The sequence below is a fragment of the Tenebrio molitor genome, chromosome 1, assembly GCF_963966145.1.
Source record: "Tenebrio molitor chromosome 1, icTenMoli1.1, whole genome shotgun sequence".
Lineage (NCBI taxonomy): Eukaryota > Metazoa > Arthropoda > Insecta > Coleoptera > Tenebrionidae > Tenebrio > Tenebrio molitor.
Window position 1 is genome coordinate 12,052,953 of NC_091046.1, and position 19,974 is coordinate 12,072,926.

General features: G+C 33.5%; 2 protein-coding genes and 1 long non-coding RNA gene across 4 annotated transcripts; 1 reads left to right on the forward strand and 2 right to left on the reverse strand.

The window, feature by feature from the left end:
- Positions 1-917: 917 nt before the first annotated feature.
- LOC138127987 (chitin deacetylase 8-like) lies at positions 918-3,210 on the reverse strand. The gene is made up of 7 exons (XM_069044170.1): positions 3,104-3,210; positions 2,212-2,391; positions 2,018-2,161; positions 1,768-1,966; positions 1,476-1,713; positions 1,244-1,424; positions 918-1,195 (listed from the first exon to the last, which is right to left on the reverse strand). The coding sequence occupies exons 2-7, from the start codon at positions 2,389-2,391 to the stop codon at positions 983-985; spliced, it is 1,155 nt and encodes a 384-aa protein (XP_068900271.1). The 5' UTR covers positions 3,104-3,210; the 3' UTR covers positions 918-982.
- A 3,939-nt stretch (positions 3,211-7,149) lies between these two features.
- LOC138127976 (neuromedin-K receptor) lies at positions 7,150-15,312 on the reverse strand. Of its 2 annotated transcripts, XM_069044162.1 has the most exons (6): positions 10,476-15,312; positions 10,317-10,406; positions 9,924-10,267; positions 8,268-8,411; positions 8,019-8,210; positions 7,150-7,966 (listed from the first exon to the last, which is right to left on the reverse strand). In XM_069044162.1, the coding sequence occupies exons 2-6, from the start codon at positions 10,369-10,371 to the stop codon at positions 7,637-7,639; spliced, it is 1,065 nt and encodes a 354-aa protein (XP_068900263.1). In that variant the 5' UTR covers positions 10,372-10,406; positions 10,476-15,312; the 3' UTR covers positions 7,150-7,636. The 2 variants fall into 2 exon arrangements, with proteins under 2 accessions (XP_068900263.1, XP_068900253.1); XM_069044152.1 differs by having other exon boundaries at positions 9,924-10,406.
- Positions 15,313-15,331: 19 nt separating this feature from the next.
- LOC138128045 (uncharacterized) lies at positions 15,332-17,818 on the forward strand. The gene is made up of 3 exons (XR_011158503.1): positions 15,332-15,654; positions 15,709-17,182; positions 17,234-17,818. It is a non-coding gene; the product is annotated as an uncharacterized lncRNA (long non-coding RNA).
- Positions 17,819-19,974: the final 2,156 nt, after the last annotated feature.

Here is a 19,974-nt window from a genome sequence, read left to right on the forward strand (position 1 = left end):
CGTAATCATCGTTGTAACGCCCTTGGTGCATAAATAGCTATTATTTTTCACTTTAGTATAATTGCATGATAACTCCTAGGATACGAAATACGTAAACATGTCCATAACAACCGGGGAATAAAACAACAAGGAGTAATAAGAATAAGCGGGCGTAATGAATTCATAACGCCCTCATCAATTCATAATTGCAAAGATGCCAATTTTTTTTTAAAGAACACGTGTAGTGAAAAATAAAATCTTGTATGCACCACGGCGTCACCGAATGATTACGCCCATCGAACGATATCCATCTCTCGGGCTAAAGCCCTCGAGCTGTTTTCATCGTTCTCCGGGCGTAATCATCGTTGTAACGCCCTTGGTGCATAAATAGCTATTTTGCTCATTTTGTTGACACTTTGTTGACATGGGCATAATCAGGCAGGGAAAATTTTTAAATTTGTGACAATCTAACCAAATTTTAAAATGACATTGACTACCAAAATGTATTGCTCACGACAGTACATTCTTCAGCTTCCATACGTTCTGCAGTCATTTCTTGTGGAAGAATCTTCTCGGCAGTAGTTATTTAATTTGTCAGTGACTCCTCAACGTACCCCTCGGCTACTGTAGTTGACTTCCAGCCGCCCGCCGTGTCCAAAACATTTGCCCCACTATTCGCTAAGATGGTCGTGGACCCTACACTCGTTTCACTGGCGTTTTAAACTGGCCCACTCATGCCATAAAAGCCCAATTTACACACAAACGAGTTGAATACAACGTTTTTTTGTTTGACGAGCCCCTTAGAGGCTCAAATCGCTTAAAATCTTTAAAATTAGCTTGACATTTCGTTTTGACAAGTTGTGACATTTATCAAAATCCCTTCGCACAGGCGAAAATTCTCAAATTCTGACAGTGCCGAACAAAAAAAAAAGTTTCAGTTCTTTTTAAAATAAGCTTTTATTATCATAATAGTGTCTTCTTCATTTACATCTTTTTATAACACTTAATTTTCTGCTATACCTAGTGGATTACCCAACCAAGGATACACTTCAGGACATTCACCACACAGCGTCATATACCTAACTTCTTCATCCTTTTGCAACTGACACACCTTTACATCGCATCCCAGATCATCAATCTGGGTACACTCTGGCCATCCACCTCCTCCAATAGGTACGGGATTTTTTATCCACTTAATAGCAGTAGACGGAGTGACCTAAAATAATTATTGAAGCACACGTGAAGGATATCGTTGCCAACATACCAGAAAAACATCATTTAGACCTTGTAAGTAGTCTACGAATTTTATGTAGGCTTCGAGATGTATAGGATCTGCATTGAAGTAGGCTGCATGTACGAAAAAACCGAAGGGGGCTTTATTTCCTAGATACTGAACGTTGAAGTTGTCGATAAACCATTGCAATAGGTCATCGGTATTGTCCGGGCTGAAAATCCACTGACTTTATAGACTTCCTACGCTTAGATTAATTACTAACATGTTAACACAGGCATCGACCATACTGCAGACAATGTTAGCCTGGTCCGTCCAGTCGATCATCGGAACGACCCACATTCCAGGAATGGAGTCTGCCGGACAAGGACCTATCGGACAGTCTTGGTTTGACTTGTAATCAAGAGTATATGGCCAAAGTCCTGGCTTTCTAAAAGTCTGGGTTGGCCACGAGCAGTCGTACGTAAGGTTAAGGTCTTTGCCCACTTGGAAAGTGTTATCACCTGAATTTCAAAAACGAAGAGTCAAATTTTCCTGAAAATTTATCAGTAACGCACCAGACAATTGCAGATAGGGAATCCTCATCCCTTGTATGGACTCGGGTGGAATGTTTGCAAATGTGGTAATGATCACTTTCTCATCTCCAAACTCACGATTCAGTTGTTCGATGGTGATGTCCCTCCAGTAGTCCGTTAGGGCCTGATGCGTGATCGAGTGAAGTGCAATTTCGTGGTGTTTGACGTACAAGTCGTGCACCTTTAATCACAAATTTTCACTGTGCAAATCAGAGGATGATCTAATACTTACTTTACTGTAATCTGTGTAGTCGTGGGACATGAAGAAGGTTGCCGATACAGGGCACCCATCAGGGTTCGTCAGGTTGTCAAACAGCGAAGAATAGATTTCATAATTGCCTTGTTGTATGGCATCGTCGAACGTCAGGAACACGAACTGGAAGATGCAAGTTAATTGGATGAAATTTCATTAGACGTTCAGCGTACTTGTGGAATTTGTTCGATGTCGATGTCAGTGGGGGGTGAAGTCCCGGAACATCTGCAGTCGGGTAGCACACATTGGGTGGAGTCACAAGACGCTGCGGCATCCAAATCGTAGGTGTAGTCGTTCTGGGGCGCCGCCAACGCAGCAATTACCAAAAGTGAAAAAATGACTGGCTTCAGCATCTTCAAATACAATAACGAATTTTAAAACAACGTACTTTTAGTATTGGAGATGATGTGATAAAAATTTGGACGTGATAAAACAGTATTTGAAGAGGATTGTTGTTGTTTGTGTCATGTGCATCATTAGCTAATTAGTTAATAACGGGTGACTATTAAAATTTTCACTTGGAGTTGGCTTTGAACGAGTTTTTATTTTTACTATTACTTTAGACACACGCAAGAACGAACGACAAACGTCAGTCAGTACTTACAGCTGGTTGCAAAAAAAACGGGAACTGTCAGAATAAAATTGACACATTTTTGCAATTTTTCCATAGTGTGAAACCTTCTTACAGGAGATAGGTTAGATTTAACGTCAAAATTCAATCACATTTTTAAAAATCACTTGATAGGTATTGTCAATTAGACAATTAATTGACAAATCGACAAAACCAAATTTACATTAGGAAAATTTTCATTTCCCGATTTTTTTGAAACCAGCTGTACAATTGAAACATAGTTTTGAAATGTCAAACTTTTCAGTGTCTAAGGTGCAACGGAAAACAAATAATGATCCATAGTCAACCCTAAGTGAAAATTTTAATAGTCACCAGTTGTAATTTACAGAGGAGAGTAAAGTAATGGTTCTAACGCAATTTTATGTTTGGAATAAAATAACACTTTAAAAGTTGACTAACATATTATATGAATAGAAATTTACAGATTTACTTACCTTATTGATTTTGTCGCAAACTGTTGATAAGTAAAAAATATCATCTTCACATGAAGTTTATATCGTTTTCTTATCTTAGGAACATATTGTCCTGTAACAATAACAACATGATTTCGACGGTTGTTGCTCTCATTTTTGTACTTAACATTTATACTTAAAACATTTTTAATCTGCAATACTTAACTGTTTCAAAGTTTGTTTCACTTACGGTTAAATGAAATATATTTATATTTTCTTCAATTTCAAAAGGAACATTTTACAATAATTTGACGTTTCGCTAGTTGTTTTGACCGGGAACCTCCAATTTATTTGCAGATTTGATAAGTTATCAAATTCTGATTTATGTCCATGTACATATATGACTTTAGAATTGATGGTTTTTCAAATATGTATGTATAGGTTTTTATTTTTCACTTTAGTATAATTGCATGATAACTCCTAGGATACGAAATACGTAAACATGTCCATAACAACCGGGGAATAATAACAGGGCGTAATAAGAATAAGCGGGCGTAATAAGAATAAGCGGGCGTAATGAATTCATAACGCCCTCATCAATTCAAAATTGCAAAGTTGCCGATTTTTTTTTTTTAAGAACACGTGTAGTGAAAAATAAAATCTTGTATGCACCACGGCGTCACCGAATGATTACGCCCATCGAACGATATCCATCTCTCGGGCGTAATCATCGTTGTAACGCCCTTGGTGCATAAATAGCTATTAAAGTCATGTTTAAATTTTATAAGGAAATTTTCAGAAAACATAAATTCTTCAATAAGAAAATGATAGGTACAATCGCGGCCATCCAAAAGTGAACGATAGCTTGCGAAAATTTTCGTATTTTTCGTTAAATTAAATCAGGCTGTATTCATTGGCGTTCGTGCAGCAGGCGTTACTATTTTAATAATAAAAAGTTGAAATAAATAATTTTTACTAAAAATGAGGCTGAGAAGTAATTAATGCATTATTAAAGTGAAAGTAAACTTTAGTAAAGAAACCTTTCCAACACCTATTCGTATTGGCCTCGCAAGCCTGTTTTTTGCCAACGCCTCTTTATACTGAAGATGCACCAGCAGCAACATGCAATGTAATTCTTTCGCAACAGCAGCCAACAACCGATTTTCTTCTAGCTTTGCAATAGCCCTAGCTGTCTGAATCGGAGTGAGATGTGGCATTTAAAAAAAAATAGTTTCAATAATTTTTTTAACGCTAGTGTCAAACTTTGACATTTTAGGACGCCTATGATTTAAAGTAAAAATCAAACTATAAAAAAAAAACGTTCACTTTTGGATGGCCGCGATAGTACATGGTTGAATTTAGATATTATCAGCCTTAACAAAGTACTATTGATTTCAACAAACTAAAACACCATATTAAAAGAGCATCCAAAATGCACAACAAAAATAAACAATCAATGGAAATTTCACGCTTATTGCCAGTAAATGCCAATTTCTTCTTCTTGGCAGTGTGCTAATCATCTTAGGAGCTCAAAAAAAAATTGGAGAGTTTAAGTTGCACTGATTTCATCGCTGATCATTTTTCTCAATTGCTCAACTGTATCTGGTCAATTGAAGTAAACCTTGTTTTCGATATAGGTATGTAATCCCATAAAAAAATGAATGGGGTGAGAATGTGACACCGCGTAGACCACTCAATAAAACCTCTTCGGAATTCTAAATTAATAACAGATTTAGGAATTATTTTAATTCCAAGAATTGACATTTTAGATGACCTTTTAATTTATTGTTTTAGTTTCTTGATACTAAAATAACATTGCTGATATAGAAATAATATCCAAATTCAGTCTTGTGCGCATCATTTTGTTATTGAAGGATTTATTTTTTATATAAACTCCTGTTCAAAATGATAGCACCACTCAGGTTTTTTGCTATATTTTTATTATAAATGGAATTATAAGAGAAATATAATAGTACAGGGTTATTCTAAATGATTGTAGTCGAAGTAGGCCATGCCCATGTTATTACGTTTTTGCCGCTTTCATGTGAACTGTCAGTTGTGTCACTGTCACTGTCATTTTTTAGGTGAAAAGTGCGGTAATGAGGATTTTATTTATTTTTGTTAAATTAACGATTGAATCCAGAAATATTGAGTTGTTCTACAATCAATTTTAAAAATATTGAGTTGTTTTGCACCCAATTTAAGACATCATTTTGATGATTTTTTTATGTGGAGCGGCAACCATAAATTTTACATTCAGTTTTCACCCCTACTTCGACTACAATCATTTAGAATAACCCAGTATATAATCAGTTGCTTTCTGAATTTTTCTTCATCGAAAGGTAAATTTCACTTTTTTTTTTAATTTTAATTTTTTTCCCAATATTCAATATGAATGCATGCTACTAAATTATTGTCTAGCTATTTCCCTTCACGCCACCAAATCTCAATATTGAATAATAAAAAGATACAGGCAGTAATTGAAGTGGTGGGATAATTTTGAACAGGAGTTTACATTTCGACGTAATTCCACCCTATTTTCGCTTTTAAAATTCGGTATCTCAGGAACCATCAGTACAAAGATTCATGTACATGGTATGTACAGTCGGAACGTTATGGATGTGGACTGGGGACTTGTCGTTAACTTGGCACTACCAGCAAAAGTAACTAGGCGCGCCAATAAGGTTATTGGAATTTATGACAGATCTCATTAATGTACAGTTCAATCATAAGTTTTAAGCGACCTTGAGTTTGACAATCCATATCCAAAACATTTCGAGTATACAGTGACGGACACGAAATTTCGTACATCAATGTCATTTCACTGGCAAAAATTGTGAAATGCTTTTAGTAATAGTAACCTCACTTTTAACATTTGACGTGTCTGCCAGTTTGTATTTGTCTCTATTTTGGTATAATGTATACTTTTTGGAATACCCAGTATTTTCGAAATATGCCCAAAAGTTACCATTTTAGAAAAGAGTTATTATTTTAACTTTATTAAAGTAAGTAATTTGATGTACGAAATTCCGTGGCCTCGATTGTACTGTTGTATTCAAAAAAATTGCGTACAGCTATTATTTGGCTGTGTAATTTTGTTGTTCTGGCGTTTATTAACGTTATACTGTGACACTTAAATTATTATTCAAAAATGCCAATATCAAAAGTTTCTGAACAAGAAAAGTGGGAATTTAGAGGAGCCTATGCCACGTAGATTAAATGCGGTTATCAATGCATACGGTGCCACGACTAAATATTAAAGTAATGTTCAAATGAAACTATCTAAAAATTAAGACATAACCTGTATTATTATAACTTTTGTCAAAATGACAGGAAAAGTCCGTTTTTAAACTATACAAAAACGTATAAAAACTGATTACTTGATTTAAATGGTGTACGCGATTTTTTTGAATACAAGTGTATATGTGCATAAATCAGAATTTAATAGCCTATCGAAATCTGTAAGACAATTGGGGGTTGATATTTAAAAAAATGGCGATGACGTCTTTTAGTGGAAACGGAAAGGGACAGAAGAATGAAAATTATCGAACAATTTTGCTTCTAAAAAAAATTGACGTGTTGGATTTATTTATACTTTCTCCGCGACTATACAAAGAAAAAACAATCTTTGAAAATTGAATTTCAACTGTCATAAATTCTCATTTTTCTCCTTTGTTAACTGCCTCCTAACTGCTCTAAAGCAAAAAGCAGATAACCAACCGTTGCCCTAGACAACACATTCAAAGTGACATTTCTTGGAAAATTTGTCAAAACTGTCAAAAGCAAATGCGAAATCATTTTTAATAGATTTGGAAGCTTTGGGGACGTCGTTTCAAACAATAAAGTTTTGTAACTATTACAAACGCATCCGATTGACGATCTGCCCATGATAAAATGAAAATACGAGGGATGTGATTGACCGACAGTCGTGAGTTTCTTCAGTACATATATTATATCACTGGGTGTGGAATTGATATCATCCTTTCATTGAATATCCAGCAAGAATGCATTCATTCTTTAATAGTCATCGAGAAAGAAAATATTTCCATTATTCCAAATTTTTGGCGCTCAGTGCATAATTACAGGTATACATTTTAAATAAACCTTGTTTATTAAATACATATTTCATTTTATATTACATTTTTTAAACAAAGCTATATATTTAATTTTATTTTTTGTGATACATATTTTTACTCTCATACAATAAGGTTAACAAAAAAGAGATAAGGAACGCCTATGGATAACAAAATTTCTGAAGACGTGCGACATAACTTAATAAGCTATCACTTGTCAGTTTTGACATTTATGTGAATTTTATTTAAAAAATGGTTTTTACTCGAGTATACAAAATATTCATGATAGAATCATATTCTTGAAATGAGAACTAAGAAAATGGTAACTGGATTTACCATTCATAACCTTTTATTGGAGTTTCGGCAAACCTCTCTTCATCAGCGCTATGATTGAAGCTACGCGAGACATTTTCACAAGTTTTGTTTTCCATAGCCGCCCTCCTTCTTTTTAAATACATATATTGTATATTCGTGCTGACAATGAGACATAAAGATTATTACTTTATTTAATAATTTGCAAATCATATTTGGGGTCAGTTGTCTCACCGCTGTCATCTGTCAAAGCGGTACTCTGCTTTTGTTTTTTCTTAAAAATAAACAATATACTTCTTTTGAAAAGTGACGACGTTTCGGAAGTCTTCTGATTTTCCTTGGGTACAATTACTGCAGGTTTATTCTTTTCGGGTGGAAACAGCCACTTGGACAATTTCGTCGTTTTGAATCCCCTTTGGAATTTGTCATTAGTCACGCTGTATATTAATGGATTCAGCGCAGAATTTACAAACATAAAAAATTTAGAGACGAACCAAAGATTGTGATAAGTACCACTGGCCTGTAAAAAATACAGTACAAGAATATTTGTCGGTGTGATGGTCTATACTCACTAGGTTTTGCACATGGTTAGACTGTGCCAGATTACTTTGACTCTTATCTCTGTACAAAATCAAAGCCGTAAAGGGCAATCTGCATATTAAGAATGTCACAATCATGGTGAACATCATGCGCACAGCTTTTTTCTTGTAGTTCACTTGGTGGTGGTCTAATTTTCTCATCATAGCTTTTTCGTATCTAGTAAGCTAAATCAAAGAAATTACAGAAGCGGAAGTGTTTTGTTTGGACGCACTTAACATTACCTTTATAAATATGGAGACATAGCAAATTAGCTGAATGGTTAAAGGGAGCCATACTAGTAGACTTATAATTACGTGCCAGTAAATGTTAGTAATTACACCTTGTTCAGTGCAATATTTTTCCAAAAAATTTTTCCACTGGCGCTCCTAGAATAAAATTCAAGTAGTCTGATTAAACAGCCTAAAATCTTTAGCAATCATTGACAAAGTGTAGCTCACAAATCCCACGATTTACTTTAATCCTCTCTAATAATATACAAAATAGAAGTTTATCAATTTCATAATAGGATATTTACATGTTAAGTTAAGCAATAGATTCATATTTAAATAACGGTTCTTAACAAGAACTGTGAAATTATTCCTTTGTAAAAAAGTGAATTTATTTCAGCCAAATAAAATCAATAAATTATTTATCGAGTCACTGTTTTACTAAAAGTGCATTACAATTTTGAAGTGTTGTTTATTTTGGATTTCATTTGTTGCACAACCATTTTAATTGATGTTATCAGCACTTACGGAAACATGAGTGTTTTGTTATCTTTATAAAACATTTTAGTAGTAAAAAAGGGTTAATCTAGAGTGAGACACAGGCAACTGTATCAATTACGTATTATTTATTAATAGAATCTAGTAAAAATGTTATTGGATTTGTTAAAAAAATATTCTATGTAAAGTTTTCAGAATAAGGAGTCAAAATCAATTGATTTGCCTCCTTTCTTCTTTTCTTTTTTTTTCATTAAATATTTCTAGATACTTTAATAAGTTCAGATTGATTAAATGACCGTTTGTTGGACTGAGTGAACTAGGAAAATAATCCATTGTCAAAATTGGTTTGAAGTTAAATTGATCAATTAGTTTTCTGTACCAAGTCCTAAAAACATTGATCCTACATCGACTAGAAGACTAGATGATCAAGCTGATATGGTACAGGGCCTAATTATTACCTAATTACCTAATAATTGTGAAATGAAATAATTCGCGAGTGCAGACGTTTTTTAAAATTAGTAAGTAGCAATAGATGAATTCAGAAAATTATGAATATTAAAATGTGTACGTCGTAGAAAAAGTATAGTATTTTACTCGCGTGTAATAGCAATTACACTCGAGGAATTATAGCTCGTGCTGCAATCTTCATTACACACTCGTTTAATAATAATATGCTACTTCTGTATTAGGTACTTCTTAGAGTCGGTAAATGTGATAAAAAAATCTTTGAAAAGCACCAAGTTTTTAGTAGATATTGATGTGAATTGGTAACAACTAGTAACAACAAATTTATCTGTAAAAATAAGCTGGCTTGGATCGTTCAACCTTATCGGTGAAATCTCATATCAAAGTCGGAGATTTAAAAATTGTACAATGTACTGTCGCGAGGAATAAATTTTGGCCGTCAATGTCATTTCATAATTTGGTTAGATTGTCACAAATTTAAAAAATTTCCCTGCCTGATTATGTCCACGTCAACAAAGTGTCAAAAAATTGGGAAAAAATGACAATTAATGTCATACAACATGATGATAGGTTATGCTATTTACGACTGTTTTACAATGGGGCATTTTCGATTACGTCAAAGAATGACTTTGATGACCAAAATTTATTGCTCGCTACTGTACCAGCCCGTGTTGGTGTAATTTATTAAAATCTAAAAAATATTCTTACCTTATAGGTTCGATAAACGCATAAAGGGGTAGAAATCAAAAAACCCGCAACCCACGTGATGACCATCACAATCTTCGCCCCCTTCTTCGTCAATTTAGACTCTCGAGGCAAAAGTATCGCTGTAAGTCTGTCGTAACTGATTACTGAGACGCTAATTACGCTAGCAAGCAGTATCGAACATTCGAGTGCGGCTTCAGTCTTGCACCCGAAACTGCCCAGTTGGTAATTTTGAAAAAAATCGTAACTCAGAAACACCCACGGATGTATGAGCAACGAGAACAAATCAGCCGCCGCCATGTTCCCGATGAGCATGTTGGTCGGGGTGCAAATGTGTCGGTTTTTAACTAGAACGTATATGGATAAGACATTGCCAAAAATTCCGAAGAGTACTACGGGAATAAAGATCGTCGATTCCACGATGATTTGAGAAGCTGGTCTCACAAGCCATATCTCGTTAATGAAGGAGTGATTCGAAATGTTCACCTGAATGATGTAAAACAATCATTTCATTTTTTGAAAGATGTACAACTGAAATTGACCAAAAATACTTACGTCCATTGCATAGTCGTCGCTGTCACTTTGATTTTTAAAGGTGTGATTGCCCATTACACTGTTTGATTTTTTAGGAATGAGCAATTCATGACTAGGTGTGTTAGTTAAGTATGTATACTGTTAATGCCTGCCAAAGCTATCACAGCTTTAGATATTTTGTCAGTTGATCGCTCATACTATTCTAATGGATCTTCATTAACCTGAACGAGTTTTGTTGATTCAACACTTCACGATGCACATAATGAATATTGTTCTAGCTAATGTAATTGGCGAAGACACACTGGTTGCCTAGACGTGATTTATACTAATGTTTTGGTCGTACTAAAGGATTCACGAAAATGTGCAGAAGCAAATTTTTCATTAAAATAAAAGTTGTAATAATTTATGGTTGATGATTTTTTTTATAAAGTGATTCTGATTGGGAGACATAAAAAATTTAGGGCTGTTTGTTTGTGTTATCAGAAAATAATCTGTAATAATTCTCAAATACAAATTTCTTGTGATTTTGTGTGTTAAAAAATTAATAACAACACTACGAGAGTTTGTTGAATAATTGTTTATGTAAACACGTGTCTGTTTGGGGATTTTGTGTTTTGTCCAAAATGAGATATTTTCACAAACAACGGATGTGTGTAAAATTTTGTGGACAAATCTTTTATGGAGACATTTTATTAAGAAAAAATGTTTTGGAAATACCGCTCTAGGCCGCCCTCAAACGCACAAGTTGCAGAAATATTTTAAATGTCGAACTTGAAGATGATCGTCAATATGAAAAATTAATGAAAATATTATAAAAATGTTGTAAACATGTCAAAAACTGTCTGGTTTGGCGAAGTACGAAACAATTTATTTACTCTCCGAATCTTGCAATTAAAGACTTTTTTATTCCTTAAATTAAAAATCATCTTGAAAAGCTGAAGCTTGGATCGAATGTTTCCATAAAAAAACAAAATTTGCTGACAGAACTGCGCTGCGTCCCAAAAAAGAATTCCAGAAATGTTTTAAAATATGGAAGAAACGTTGACAAAGATGCCTAGAATATGGAAAAAATTAATTCGAAGGTGTTAAATAAGTTCTAAACTTTGTCCAGCGAAAAATTGGGAGATTTTAAATTGTATTAAATTAACCCAACACTACAAAATGCACTAGAATACATTAATTAGAGCATAATTTCAGGGCAAAAATGTTACTGCTTGAAGGATATATATCAAATTTTACGTGCGCTAGCTACTACTTCCTCTACGTAGAATTTAGTGGATTTTACGTCAACCAATCTGGACAAACTTTACCAAAAAATTTTATTTCAAGAATTTGGGAATTTTCTGGACAAACCTCGTACTTGCAGTAATGTCAAGAGAAGAACGCGTAAACTAGAAAATTAAAATAACATTACTGCAGAAAAAACATGTTTCTTAAAATTATTGCACAAAAATGTGGATTTAGAATTAGAACGATCGTGACGTCACAGACGCTTGGGTAATAGATGGAATTAATCATCATCGTCTACCCCATGAAGTAAGTTTGTGGAAATGTTACATCATTTATCTGAAAAGTATTTCATCTGTTAAATCGCGGATATATTTAATAATACTGATTTCAGCAGAAAATAGAATACCTACCTGCTTCTATTTATTTTTTTTAAGAAATGAAAATAAATTTTACGACAATTAAATTGTTCAATCTTTGGCACAATTTCAGTATGAAACGTCACGATTTTTGTTGGTACTGTATTTAACACTAATTTTAAAGTTTAAAATTCAGTACCGTTGAAAATGACTGCAAGCTGTCAATTGCGACGCAAAACAGATAATTGTTTACAACGACAATATACAGGGCAAGTCACATAAGGCTTATTTCTGAAATTATTTTATACGCAACCAAAAATACTAATGAGGCTGACCACTCGATACCGTTTATAATGTGATATAATTTAGTAACGTAGGTGTGTAATTTGGCTAAAAATGTCAAAATGACAGTTGATGAATTTAATTTTTGATTTCATTAATCAGAACGGGATAATGTACTTTTGACATTTTTAGCCAAATTACATACCTACATTGATTACTAGTAGTACTATGGCGGACAAAAAATTTTGAACGACTTGTCATTCCTTTGAAATATAAATGTAAAACTGGCTTTATGGTCAACTAACCTCATTTTTTATTTTTGCCTTTCTTGTCATGTCACCAGTGACAGATTAGTCAATCATAGATTAACACAAAAATTTTGGTGTCCCTATGTCGGCTGAAGAATGGTGAACGTGGATGAATCTTAATCGTTTCGTCTTTGCCGTCGAAATTGCGAAAGTCGCTGCAGCCCCTAAGCTATCGAGTGGTGTTCTTAGAGGTTTAGCATCAACACAAAATCAGGAATGTCTTCATCATAGATGAAACCAAATTTAGTTCTATTTACGTCAAGACAGAAAGACCCAACAGGTTGTATTTTGGTACCTACGCAAATAACAAAAAATTCAAAGTACAGATCAATCCACAATACTAACAAATTATAACATTTATTTATTAAACTTAAAATTAAAAGTTTAAAATAAAAAAAACTTTACAACTAAAACTGAAGAAGTCAATATTTGATCATTGCTCCATTTTGTTGTACAACCAAGAGCAATCTATTCCTCATGGACAAGCACAGATTTCGGTGATAGTTCGGGGGTGCCTCGTTCTGTTCCACGGAAAACACCCGCCTTCTTCCAGAACCTGGACGCCGAACCACCGTCCCAGTGTGTTCCCACTTCCGCATAATGGCATGGATAGTGCCCTTCGATAACCCTAAATTCGTCGAAATTTGCCCATACGACATACCCCTCTGGTGAAGGGTTACTATTTTGGCTTTAGTAAATTCAGATACGGCTGGCATTGTATCACTAAATTATTATTATAAACTTGCGAGATGTTTAGGTACTTCAAACCGTCAATTTTTCGATTTAATTTATAAACGTCATAATAACAGTAAAGGGCAGCTTACATTGACATTTTTTGATATGCCAAAATTTGATCGTTCAAAATTTTTTGTCCGCCATAGTATCAAGTGGTCAGCGTCATTAGTATTTTTGGTTGCGTACAAAATAAATTCAGAAATAAGCCTTATGTGACTTGCCCTGTATTATTATTGACGTTATATGAAAATATAAAAATCTAAAATAAACTTTGATCATTTTTGCGTAAAAACTCTGTTATAAACATTTTTGAGCTTGAATACATTTCATGATATTGAACATTGAAAAAGAAAACCCGAAATTTTCAACTTCCTATGACATTCTTATAAACAAAATTTTATTTTTAATTATCTTCTATAACACATAAAATTTTAAAAACTACGGTTATGATCGAAAAAATGTGCACTTATTTGTGAAATAACTATTGTTGTAAAAGTTACAGTAGAAAAGATAAAATACGACTAGTATATTATGTTATTAGGAGCAAAAATGAAGTTTTATGTGTTGAGGATGGTAGTTTGGCTGCCGAACCAAATAAGGCAGACAAACCAGCCAAAGCGCATAAAACCATTTTTACTCAGAATATCATATGCTATTTTTTCTTCAAACGTCATGACAAATTATTTAAAAAATGTTGAGAAACTAGGAATTATTTTAAGGTAGAAGATTGGGTAGACTGATAAATTTATCTAGCTTGTTTTGGAAAAACAACTCTGTGAACGAAGTCCGATTTTAAAAAAATAATTATTCGTCTGTCAACCAGTCTTAATTTGGATAGATTTTGTACGTCGTGCCAAAACCAAATAATCACCACCACTGCATTCTACTCAGAAAATCAACCGGCAACGTTGTCTACTTAGATTTGGTTGGTGTAGCATCCTAGTAATATCAAAATTGCCATTAGTACACTTCGTGTAATTTTGTTTTCACCAACTTAATCCAACAGGTGGTGGTTATTTGGTTTTGGCATATGCCATATGTACAAGTTTCTCGATTAAATCTTATTTAGTCACGTCAGCTTGTAATATGTCAGATTCAGAAACGAATTTGTTAAAATTTAAGTTAGGAATTTCAAATGGTTTAGCTAGTTTACTTGTTAGCTCATCAGATGCCATGACAGTAAAGTGACACTTTAGTATCCAGCAGTATAATGTCATATTTTACTGACGTTTGAAGAAAACATAGTTTTTCTACTTTGGTATAATAATTGAGTTTTTGTGAAACTAAAAGTGGTGTCACAAAGAAACTTTTTGTGAAACTGTTTTTTTTTAATACGTATTACGTTGGTATTGCTGTAATAGCTGCTTTCCATTCGGTCAAAAGAACCGTTCGGAGCTGCTCCTGAGCTTGAAACTCCACGTTCCATTTGCTAGAAACGGAGGGCATCACGCTCATTGGTTTTACCGTTCCCTTTCCCCTCAAGGACCACCTTTCGTGCAGGGGCGTGTAGCCCAAACGTGCATTTTAATCTAAGATTTTAACCACGGGCATTTCAACTCAAAGTTCGCACATTTTAACCGTTCCTTTCATAACTGCTCTCGAGCAGCTCCGAGAAGTACGAGGCTTCAAGCACCAGGGGCGTAAGGATATTGAATGGAAAGCAGCTAATAGCACGCTGGCCGGCGTCCGGCATCTTTAGCGAGCTCCTGTTAACAATTAAAAAATTTGACATTTGACATAAATTTCACAGAAATGCCACCATAACTCATGCCACACAAAAGTCCCTAGATTATTTAATAATTAGATTTTTGAGTTTTTATTAAATTAATGCGAACAAAGTAGAAAAAATAGTATATTACACTCGTTTTATAAGAAGCACTGTGACGCTCGTTCCTCCTCACTGCGTTCATCGTGCTCCAACGAAGTCGTGTCACAATCAAGCGTCTATAAAACTCGTGTAATAATGTACTATTGTATCATTGTTGCTATAACAAAAACTACACTGCAATTCGAGTGTTTTTTTTGACTTGGAAAAAAGCTTGTTGATTATTATGATTATTGAATATTTACATTCTATTGTTTAAAATATCATATTTATAAATTTTACGTACATTTTTGAAATACTAATTAACGTTATAAGTCCGGGAATTCATAGTTTACAGTACGAGTGAGGCGTTTAAGGACGAGGCGACGAAGGAGCCGACTCTTGCAACTCGAAACGAGTGGAAAGCAGAAGACAATGAGAAGAAAATTACGGAAGAAGTTATGCTGGCCTATTTTTTAGAATTGGTAAGAATTTAAATGGTTATATTGATTATTTTATTTGTGAACTAATGTTTTTAGTTTAAGAAAATAGGCGCATCTTCTTTGTGGCCGAAATGATGATAATCAACATTAATTGCGAATGAAAATCTTGACATATCTTGCTTTTCTAAAAAAACAATCAATTGGTCATGATCATGAATCCAAACTAAACATTAACCCGAGAAGAAATCTATAGATTTATGAAAGAAACTTGTACTGACAAACGTAAGAGCAAATTTCAAATAAAACAATTGAATTGACAGATTATTGCTATGTTTGGAATAGCTGGTGGTTGCAGAAGAGAAGAATTCTATAACATTTCACTAGACCATATCCAGGAAACTCAAACGCAGTTAGTAATTATAATTCCCTGCACTAGGACAAATCAAAGAAGAACCTTTGCTGTAATAAACGAAGCATACGGAATTAGATGTGTGGAGTTATTCCAAAATACGTGTCACTGAGGCCAAAACATGTTAACCATAGAATGTTATTTTTGGGATATAGAAATTCAAAGTGCACCGTAAAAAGGGATGCCAAAACAAATTGCACTGTTTTTGGGTCTTCAAGATCCTGACAAATATACTGGTCATTCGTTTTGGAGAACTTCTGCAACGCTTTTGAGCAATGCTGGTGCTGATTTAGCAGTACTAAAAAGACACGGAGCTTGGAAGAGTTCGTCTGTGCCTGCTCTTTGGAAAGCAAAAATAAAATTGCTAGGATAATACTGAAGGGTGAAACGTTTGTCGAAGTGTTGCAGCAGCAAAACAAAGAAGTTAGTAATAAAACTAGTCTTAGTAACACCATTTCTTCTAGCAGTAATTATCCTCCAGTAAATATTGGGGACAATACAAATTGTACTATTAATCTGAACATTAACATTTAAGTTTAATTGTTAATTTGTATTTAAATGTAGTTTTCAATTAATAGATATTTATACACCAAGTGAGTTAAACCAATGTTTATTCAAGAGAAGAATGTTTAGCTCAAGAGCGCGAAGCGCGAGTGAGCTAATTCTTCGAATGAATAAACATTCGTTTAACTCACGCGGTTTATACAATATTTTATTCAATTTTGCGACAGACAGTTTCAATTCACGAATTATTATGAATTATGCAAAATACTGCAACAAAAATCAAGTCCGTGACAGTGGCAACACTTCCGTGACAACCATTTTGCTATAAACAATTATTTTAGTGTCAATAATTTTCGTGAAAAATGTCGGAGTCAGAAATATGCGACGAAACGAGATTTTTGTTCCGGAACATGTAATGAATGAAGCACTAGAAGCAGTAAGCAAAGTAGTGCCAGTAAAATGTAAAATATTGTACGAAAAAGAGTATAATTGTTTGTGTAATTGGAGAAATAAGAAGAACGACCCCCCGGTCGACGTGAAGATAATTTTGGCTTATATTTCGAAGCGATCAAAAACTGTAAAATCGTCTTAATTGTGGTCATACCGTTCACAGCTGACGAAAATGTTATTGATTAAGGAAAATGTCGATATAAACAGGTTTGTGGATAATGTTTAACTATAGAATTTGTGCTAAATTAAGGTTTGTAGATTCCATCAAGTAGAAACATTTTTGAAGCAGCATTCTGTAGGACACAGGGCAAAGAAGTAGAAGGCTTTGACACGGGAAGAACAAGTTCTACATATAGTTGAATTTTTTTAATAAACAATTGTCAAAACGTTGTCTTGTTGGTATGAGCCAAACTGTGATTTTCATGATAATACGATTGGTCACATTGAGTGTCAACATTTTTTTATGTAACTGAGCCTGCGCCCTAACGAGCGAGAGTTTATTTCAAATTCGAAAAGGTTTCTCCTGATTTCTCATTAAATTTGTTTTGAAAATGAATTCACGGAAGAAAGGTACGGGAAGTGAAGTGAACATAACCTTAACCATGATTTGGTGTCAAATTGTTATACAGCTGGTCCATATGTCCAAATTTTAGGGTGGTACAGTATGGTTTTTTACTTCATTTTTACACTGACAATTGTTTATTAAAAAAATTTCACTATACATATACATACGAGTACATTATACCGGGTGTAGAATTTGTTTACGAGACATAGGATTTTACATGTAAAAATAAAGAGTTTCAATTATTGGCTCCCCTAATAATTTTACGGCAAAATAGTTAAAATGAAAGTTGGAGAGAATTAAAATTACTGCCTAATATCAGTCTTACTTTTTTTCTAACATCTTGTGGTACTGAAAGAAAGGAAAGACAAAAGTTGACACAAAACAGTAAAAAGTACTACTAAGCATGAAATTGTATTTCTTCCTTTAAATGTTATTATGAAGGGTCTTTTTTAAGCAACTTCCAAGCAACATTTGCTTCAGGTTCCCCAGACCGATCAATTCCTGCCACAGAAACAATTGGAAGAATTGTAGAGAAGTTTGAGCATTTAATGGAAGATACCTTTTCATTCATCCTGTAGTCCTGTACGACTTTATTTGAAGGGCAAATTAAAAGACAATTAAATAATAAATAATAGAGAAACCATCTGACAAATACATAGTATTTTAAAAGTCAAATTTCATGGCTAGTGCTACTTTTTAGTATTTTTGTGTTAACTCCTTTCTTGCTTTTCTTTCAGTACCACAAAATGTTAGAAAAAACAAAGAGTGGAATTAGACAGTATTTTTAATTCTCTTTAACTTTCATTTTAACTATTTTGGCATAAAATTATTAGGGGAGCCAATAATTGAACTCTTTATTTTTACATGTAAAATCCTATGTCTCGTAAACCGATTCTACACCCGGTATATCTGTTTTTTAACAAAGAGTGAATTAAAAATTTTTTAAATCGCTAGTGAGTTAAATTTTTTTAACTCACTCTACCGAATAAACAATTGTTTACCTTGGTTGTTATGAAGTTGATAAATACGGTTTAAAACGTCAGAATTGAATAAACATTTTTAAAACCTGAATAATTGTTATTGCGTCTGTTAATTTTGTGTTTCCAATAGCAACACTTAACCGGCGTAAGGCCGTTTTTGCGTTTTCCCGGACTCAAACTGATCAGTGATCACGTAAAGAATTGGAATTTGACACAGGATGAAATAAAAATCATTTAACAATGGTATTCTCAATTTAAAATATAAATTACTGAGAATATTATTATCTTTCATGTTATTTAACCGAAACGAAATATATCTTGTCAGCAAAGTTTGAATGACTTCATATCTTCTGATTAAAGGAAATAAAAATCAGTGTTGATTTCCTATCATTACACTTGAAAAGTGAAGTTAAATTACTCACTGTTTGAATTTAGAGGGCTACAGAGTACAAAATTTTAACATAATCAGGTGCGTCATTATAGATTATAAATTTAATCAGATAAATTAATTTAAGTGTAAAGTTCCGGGGACTAAAAATTATAGATCAACAGATATTATGTGACTTATATTTGCAGTTTACGGTTTTGAATTTGGCGATTTAAAAAAGAGTCTTTAATTTGAAATGATGAACATTTTAGATACTGCCTCTGGACAGATTCAGTCTCGTCAATTCAATTGTTAAATAATTAAGACGCAAATTAATATCTCATACCTACTCTAGTTTAGATTTCAACCACGCATGTTTGGATGTTAGAATATTTTCTGTGATTCTTTGTACAAATGTAAAACCATATTTTTAAAAGCTTGGAAACCAGTGAGCAGAATGTGAAGATTAAATAAAAATTTGCTCCCTTTTTATGTTGTAGTCGAGTTCAAGTACCTATACAATAGTTCCTTGAATAAGACACAATACAATGTGGTGATAAAATAAGGAAAAGAAAATTATAATTGCGTTATTTAATGTTTTCAAGCAAAACGCTCGCACAGGTCGATTTGACTTACAAAAATGCCATCCCATGACATGCAATTTGTTTAAATGGCGTCATTGGTTTTTGCCAATGATGTCATCATCAATTTTTTTAAATGACAACCCCCACTTTTTTCTTCTCTTTCTTATAGACCTCCCTATTATCTAAACCATGAATGAAAAAAAAAATGGTCCTTACATAACAATTTTTTTGAGAAAATAACAAATTTTACTTCAATTTAATTCTATTTTTAGGCCAGGTTGTATAAAGCTTAGTTAACATCGTGTCGGCTAACAACGCGTCGGAAATCCGCCCATTTGATTGGCTGATACAAATAAAATGTTAAATATCCTCCAATCAGATCGCTTGACATTATGTTAACTTTAACAACGACTTGACATCGCTTTATACAACCGGGCCATAATGAAATATGTTGTATATTATGATACAAGTTTATAAGGAAACCTTTAGAGTATATTAAAGAA